This window comes from Conger conger, chromosome 15 (genome assembly GCF_963514075.1).
Source record: "Conger conger chromosome 15, fConCon1.1, whole genome shotgun sequence".
NCBI lineage: Eukaryota > Metazoa > Chordata > Actinopteri > Anguilliformes > Congridae > Conger > Conger conger.
In genome coordinates this window covers 39,995,148-40,002,698 of record NC_083774.1, presented here as the reverse complement: position 1 = coordinate 40,002,698, position 7,551 = coordinate 39,995,148, and the positions used below count along the sequence as shown (strand labels likewise).

General features: G+C 41.7%; 1 protein-coding gene across 1 annotated transcript; it reads right to left on the bottom strand.

Moving 5' to 3' along the window:
* Window positions 1-4,250: 4,250 nt before the first annotated feature.
* Window positions 4,251-6,924, bottom strand: harbi1 (harbinger transposase derived 1). Its single transcript, XM_061222173.1, has 3 exons — window positions 6,676-6,924; window positions 5,442-6,136; window positions 4,251-5,356 (listed from the first exon to the last, which is right to left on the bottom strand). The coding sequence occupies exons 2-3, from the start codon at window positions 6,109-6,111 to the stop codon at window positions 4,980-4,982; spliced, it is 1,047 nt and encodes a 348-aa protein (XP_061078157.1). The 5' UTR covers window positions 6,112-6,136; window positions 6,676-6,924; the 3' UTR covers window positions 4,251-4,979.
* Between the last annotated feature and the right edge of the window lie 627 nt (window positions 6,925-7,551).

The following is a 7,551-nucleotide window of genomic DNA, read 5'->3' as shown; positions in this document are numbered from 1 at the left end:
CAGTAGATTTTTGAATTGCGTTAAATTCAGATTTTCTTTGGACTTCCAGTTCAGGAGGATAGTTTTCTTTGCGATAGTAAGGATTGTGAGGAGCCGGTGGGATTGTTTTGTGTCCATGTTAAGGTTAGTGAGGTCACCAAGTAGGCAAAGGGAGGAGGAGGCCGGGATGGGGTGTTCTAGGTGCAGAGATAGGTCTTCACAGACCCTTCGCCAAAATGCGTTAACAGGTGTGCAGTGCCAAGTGGCATGTAAATAGTTATCTGGCAGTTTGTTTCTGCAGTGTGAGCATATGTTAGTATCACTGATACCCATCTGAAACAGTCTTTGTCCTGTATAGTGTGTTCTGTGAAGAATTCTGTATTGGATTAGCTGTAGGTTTGAGTTTTGGGTCATTCCAAAGGTGTTTTTGCAAATTTGCGACCAAAAGTGAGGGTCAGGGTTAATAAGTAAATCTTTTTCCCATTTATGGGTTGGGAGTGAATGGGATGAATCATACTCAGATAATCTTATATAGATTTTGGAGAGTATTTTTTGTGGTGGGAGTTTTAGAAGGTTTATTATATTTGGCGGGACTCCGAGATCCAAATGTTTAGTTTTGAACCTGGTTTGAATTATAGATTTCAGCTGGAGGTATTCTAAATATTTGTTTTTGTCAATACCATGGGTATCTATTATTTGGGTAAATGGTATGAAGTGGTTACCTTGAAAGATGTGCTCCAGATGTCTAATTCCCTTATCATACCAAGTTGTAAAGTTAATTTTTTTTTATTTTGTAGTATGTCAGGGTTGTTCCAGATGGGTGTGAGTCTGCATGGGACCAATGAGGACCTGTTTAATTTAAGAAGTTCCCACCATGCTGTCAGCGAAGAGCTAATGCTGATACTCTTGAAGCAGCAGTGATGTTTGGTGATGGGACTGATGAATGGTAAATCCTGTATTAGGATGTCATTAGGATGTCATGTCATAGAGATTGTTCAATATCCAACCAGCCACAATCTTGTTGATTTTGCGTCATCCATTGTACGATATATTTTAGTCTATTGGCCAAAAAATAATGATAGAAATTGGGAAGCTCAAGTCCACCCCTATTTTTGGCCTTCTGTAATGTTTTTATGCTTATCCGCAGTGGTTTAGATTTCCATAAGAATTTAGTCACTGCGGAGTCTAATGATTTGAACCATGCTCTAGGAGGTTTATTGGGGATCATTGAGAAAATATAGTTGATTTTTGGCAGAATTGTCATTTTGATTGTAGCTACCCTTCCCATGAGTGATATGGGCAGAGAGCTCCAGCGAATGAGGTGATCTTCTATTGTTTTGAGTAGGGGAGCGTGATTTAAGCGTATTAAATCAGATAGTTTGTCTGAGATGTTGATGCCCAGGTATTTGATGTTCCTGGATTTTAGTGGGATGGCTGCGCTTAAATGGAAGTCGTGAGCAATAGGAAGGGCTATTGATTTGTTCCAATTTATAGAGTAGTCTGAGATAGATGAGAATTTGTCTATGAGTGATAATGTTGCAGGTAGAGAAGTGTGTGCGTTTTGGAGAAAAATGAATACGTCATCTGCATATAAGCTAATTTTATGGCTCATGTTTGCTGTTTGAATCCCTTTAATGTTCACATCCTGTCGAATTGCGGCTGCCAGTGGCTCAATAAATAAGGCAAATAATGAGGGAGAGAGTGGGCATCCTTGCCTGGTGCCCCTCCCAAGGTTGAAATTTGGAGAGGTTTGGTCATTTGTTTTGATACATGCCCTAGGTGAATTGTATAGTATTTTAATCCAATTTATGAAGTTGTAACCAAATCCGAATTTTTGTAAGGTATTGAAGAGGAAGTTCCAGTTTACTCTATCAAACGCCTTTTCTGCATCCAATGAGACAATTACGGCTTCTGTATTTTTAATGTTGCAGTGGTCTATCAGATCAATTAGTCTCCGTGTGTTGTTAGTAGATTGACGGCCCTTGATAAATCCAGTTTGGTCTTGGTGTATTAAATGAGGTGTTACTTTTTCGATTCTACTTGCCAGTGCCTTGCAAATAATTTTCAGGTCGGCGTTTATGAGTGATATTGGGCGGTAGCTAGATGGGAGTGTAGGGTCTTTGTCTGGCTTAAGGATGAGGTTTATATTTGCACAGTTCATGTTAGGGGAAAGTCTGGAGGTTTCTTTAACTTTGGTAACCATTCTATGGAAGGTTGGTGCAAGCATAGGCCAGAATGTTTTGTAGAATTCTGCTGGGAAGCCGTCTGGGCCTGGGGCTTTCCCATTGGGCATGTGTTCGAGGGCCTCCTGGAGATCTGTTATTGATAACGGTAATTCCAGCATTATATTTTGCTCATCATTAAGTTTTGGCAAATTGATAGTATTAAAAAATTCTTCTATGTCTGTATTGGAAGGATTGATATTGGATGAGTACAATTTCTTATAGAATTCCCTAAATATATTATTGATTTCTTCTGGGTCATGGGTTGGTCTTCCAGTTGAGTCTGTAACTGAGGTGATCAATACTTTTTCTTTGTTTTGTTTCAACTGATTGGCTAAGAATTTACTTGATTTATTATTATGTTCAAAATTATTGAGGCGTAGTCTTTGTAGGTGAAATTGTATTTTCATATCTATTAGTTCTTGATATTTTATTTTAAGTTTCCTTAACTCGTCTAGTAGGTGTTCCTCTTGAGAGGTGGCGTGTGCCATCTCCAGGGCTTTAATTTTCTGTTCTAGTTCTAATTCAAGTGCTTGGTCCCTTTTTTTCTTGTATGACGAGTATGAGATTATTCTACCTCGCATGACAGCCTTTGCTGTCTCCCAGAGAACGCAGGGTGAGGTGCCGGGAATGTCATTGGTATGTAGAAATGTTGTCCATTCTTTTTCGAAAAGTTTTATGAACTGTTGGTCTGTGAGTAATGATGTATTAAATCTCCATTGTCTAACTGTTGGTGTTTTCGTTTTTTCCGTGATTGTCATAGTAACTGGTGCGTGATCACTAATCGTAATGGGGTGAATATGTGTTTCAGATATAGCCTTGGTGAATGAATTACTGGTTAGAAAGAAGTCTAGGCGGGAGTAAGAATGGTGGACCGGCAAGAAGAAGGTGTATTCTTTGAGCGTTGGGTGACAAGAACGCCATTCATCGCACAGACCGAAATCTTCCATGTATTGCTTTATTGTTTCCGTGGATTGCCAGTGACGGTTATTAGCTGCTCTACTTTGTCGGTCAGGGTCAGGATAAAGAGTCAGGTTGAAGTCCCCACCCATTATAAGTGGTGTATCCGAGTGTCTAACTAGTAACGTGAATAGGTGGTGGAAGAAGGATGGGTCATCAATGTTTGGACCATATATATTTGCAATACATATTTCTGTATTAGTTCTATGTATTGATATTTTGATTATTATGAATCTACCCTCTGGGTCTATGAGAGTGTCCTTACAAGTGAAACTAATTTTTTTATTAATTAATATTGCTACTCCTCTTTGTTTGGAGTTAAAGTTAGCTAAGTAAACATGGGGGAATTGTGATGATTTAAGTGTATGCGGTTCTGTTTTGTTTTATGAGCGCTGTTCTAAAGCTGTTGAATTGGGGAACAATTACTCCATCAAAGAGGCAAAAACAGCACCAATTAACTTTTAATTGGCTGCAGGCCTGCTCAGTGTTGCTCTACTGAAAATAAGCATTGTGTTTGCACACTCTTTTTATCAGGAAACTAGATTGCAACTGACAAAAAACCCAAAAAACTAAAACAAAACTGGGGCAGCATGTAGCCTTGTGGCTAAGGTACATATAACTGGGACTGGTGGTTCAAGTTCTGGTGTAGCCATGATAAGATCCACACAGCTGTTGGGCCCTTGAGCATGGTCCTTAACCCCTAGGGCTCTAGGGCAACGGTCACCAACCCTGGTCCTGGAAAGCTGCAGGGTGTGTTGGCTTTCGTTGTTACTCAGTACTTAATTGATCAATGATAGCAGTTCATTACAGTTAATTCATATCACATTGTTTCTTGGATCTGAATCAGTTCCTTATTTTAAGGTGAAAACAAAAACCAGCACACCCTGCAGCTCTCTTGGACCAAGGTTGCCGAGCCAAGCTCTAGGGGGATGGTCCCCTGCTAAGTCTAATCAACTGCGGGTCACTTTAAATAAAATAATCAGCTAAATAACAAATTATTAAATAGTGTTTTTTTCCAGTTCCTCCTGGATAAGCTTTCCACCAACATCAACCAAGGCTGAATCTATTACCTCAAACAATACACTGAAGTATACAAACTGACATACCTTTATTAAGATTTAAAAAAAGGTCATTCATCAAATGCATGCAACAAGCTAGTTAATGTGTCATTCTTCAAAACAAAACAAAACAAACACTGAAGGCAATCAGAGATATTGTTTGTCTCACATAAGATAGTTTATTGACTCCCATGGGGCATTTGGCCTGCCCTAGTTAATTGCGAGCATTGGGCAGCCACAGCGCAGCATTTGGGGAAACCTCAAACATGTCTTATCCCAAAACTATTTTAAGACCCCAGAGCATCTAGCAGGTTGAGATTGAGGTTTCCCCTTAATGGTGTTACTGCATCCATTTTCAGTCACAAAAACCCTGTGCCTGGCCAGCATGCAGAATAGGGCATGAGATAACCTTGTGTCTAACATACATGACTGGGACCAGGAAGGGGGGGGGGGGGGACTGCCCCCTGCTCTGTCTAATCAACTGTCACTTTAGATAAAAGCGTCAGCTAAATAACTGCAGTGTAATATCTGCAATGTGATGTCTAGCTGAAGTGGTTGAGTGTGAGCAGAAAGAGGACAGAGATGTCTAGCTGGATTGGCTGTGTACGAGCAGAAAGAGGACAGATGTCTAGCTGGAGTGGTTGAGTATGAGCAGAAAGAGGACTGAGATGTCTAGCTGGATTGGCTGTGTATGAGCAGAAAGAGGACTGAGATGTCTAGCTGGAGTGGTTGAGTATGAGAAGAAAGAGGACTGAGATGTCTAGCTGAAGTGGTTGAGTACGAGCTCCTGGCGGATGCGGTAGGCTTCAGAGTCCAGCGAGTCCATCTGCTCGCAGGCCTCCTCCGCCTGCTCTGGGGTCTCCGTCCTCTCAAAGGTCCAGGCGTCCAGGCCGGACTGCAGGGACACGTTGTGCAGCACGCAGCAGGCCAGGATGATGTGGGCACACTTCTCTGGAGAGTACTGCAGGTAGCCCTTGGACCCGTCCAGGCACCGGAAGCGGGTCTGTATGGCCCGGAACGCTCGGTCCACAATCTCATGTGTGGCAGTGTGAGCCAGGTTGTAGCGGTAATCAGCAGAGGTTTCTGGGTATTGTAGGGGCGTCATCAACCACTTCTTTAGCGGGTACTGGTTGTCACCTGCAGGACCCAGTATAAATACACCTCAAATAGGTTGCACACATGCCCACATGGCACATAAATACATCAACAGAATTGTGCTTACCCAATAACCAGCCTTCCTGGTTCTCCTGGTCTTCAAAGAACCTACTCACAGATGACTGCTGAAAAATCGCATTGTCTTGTAAACTGCCTGGCCAATGCGTTTCTGCGCTGAGCAGAAGGCCCCTTGAATCGCACACCAACTGGCAATTAATTGAGTGAAACCCTTTCTTATTCACGAAAGACAGGTCCTCGGCATTGGGCGCTTTTATTGCGATATGGGCACAGTCTATGACTCCTACGACGTTAGGTATTCCTGCTACCCTGTAAAACTCTTCTTTTGACTGCTGTTTAGTGGCGTCGTCCCGGGTGAATCCAATGAACTCGGAAGCCTTTTCAACCAGCGCTTTTGTCACGTTCGTAACGCAGCGACTCATGGAGGCTTGACTGATTCCGATGGCATCTCCCATTCGCGTTTGGAAAGACCCGGACGTGTAAAAACCTAATGCAGCGAGTATTTGTACATCAGGACTGATTGCTCTAGACCTTTGGGTACGCCGTGACAGCGTGTCTCCCAGCAGTTCCACCAAGTAATATATGAATTCCCGCGGGAAGCCAAATGTTGTCAACAGAAACTCATCGGATACAGTTTCTATATCGAATCTATCCAGCGTCTTGTGTCCACGACCGTGCAGCAGTAGGTCACAATCCAGGACAGCTATAGGAATCGCCATTCTCGATTGTATTGCAAGTTACGGCCTGGGAAACGCGTAAGAACAACAGGTTACCTATAATTATAGCTAGCAAATAATTTTGTGTAAGTGTAAGAAATTAAAACATCCAGTGTTTGTTGCTTGGCAGCAATTATAATATTACAATAAGCCAAGTTATATCAACGAACAATTAGCTAGCCGATATCAGCAAGCGAGTTGGAAGAAATGTAGACGCTACAGATGGCCAATTCTAATTTGACCGCAACGTTTCAAGCTGATATAATTCACTGAAATGAAAATAGTCTGCTGTAGATAACGTAGTTAGCCAACTATGTATCGATCTGCGTGTTATTGCTACAAGCTAACGTTACTAATGACGTTATGCCAGCTACCTCTAATGTTATTTACACACGTTCGCCGCCTTTATAATGTCGCTAACTCGTTTGGTTATCTCAACACAAAAACAGGAGCTAGGCTATTGCCTAACAACTATTTACCGATACAGAGAAGCTAGCTAGCTCGCATAAAGTGAGCTTGTTCACATAAGTTGCGGTAACATAGCACTAGCTAGCTAAGTTTGCTTACCTGAAACAAGACGGCTATCAAAGCAGTGTGATTAAATTACATTACATTTCCCTGATTACAGTCATTTCGTTAGCAAGCAATAGTATATTAGCATTGTTGTTATAGCGAGCCAATGGTTTACAATATAACTAGCTACAGCATATAGATACTCGTTTAGTTTAACATTATGCCAACAAGCGAGCTGCCCCGAACTGTGAAGCTACTGAAAAGTTCAACTTCCTGTGTAATCTATGACCTATACATTCAAAATAAAAGCGTAAGATTTCTTTCTTCTTTAGTTTTGTTTGATGGCGGTTTTAAAACTAAGGTATTAGCATTACCGCCACCTACTGCTTGCAATTTATTTCTTCATAGACAGGAATATAAAAAACACAACCCTCCCATCCCCAAACCCACATTCATTACGATGTCTGTATTTGACTGACGCGTGACTCTCACCAAACCCTTTATCTGAAATTCTCTGAATCTCGTCCCCCTTCATATCAGTTAAACCCAAAATGTATTTAGCATCCACCACCATCCTGATCCTCTACGATTCCTGACAATCTCACTAGCACAATTAATAAGCGTCACAATAAATACTAAAAAAGCATTCTTCTGTCCATATTTATATTTTGTCTGTGTTCCCATTGTTTTTTTCTACTGTCCTAGCTGTTGTTGAGCTAGAACTGTCCTCACTTTCCTTATTGCTTCTGCATTAACATTTCCCTCTGTGCTCTTGTCCATTAAACCTCGCCCTCCATCTTCCTTCTCTTGAGTTCAGAGTGGTTATAGCTCTGGGGAAAAAACTGTCCTTGAATCTGTTTGTCCTTACTCTGATGCACCTGCAGTGCCTCCCTGAGGGCAGCAGGTCAAACAGGTAAAAGTCAGATTGCT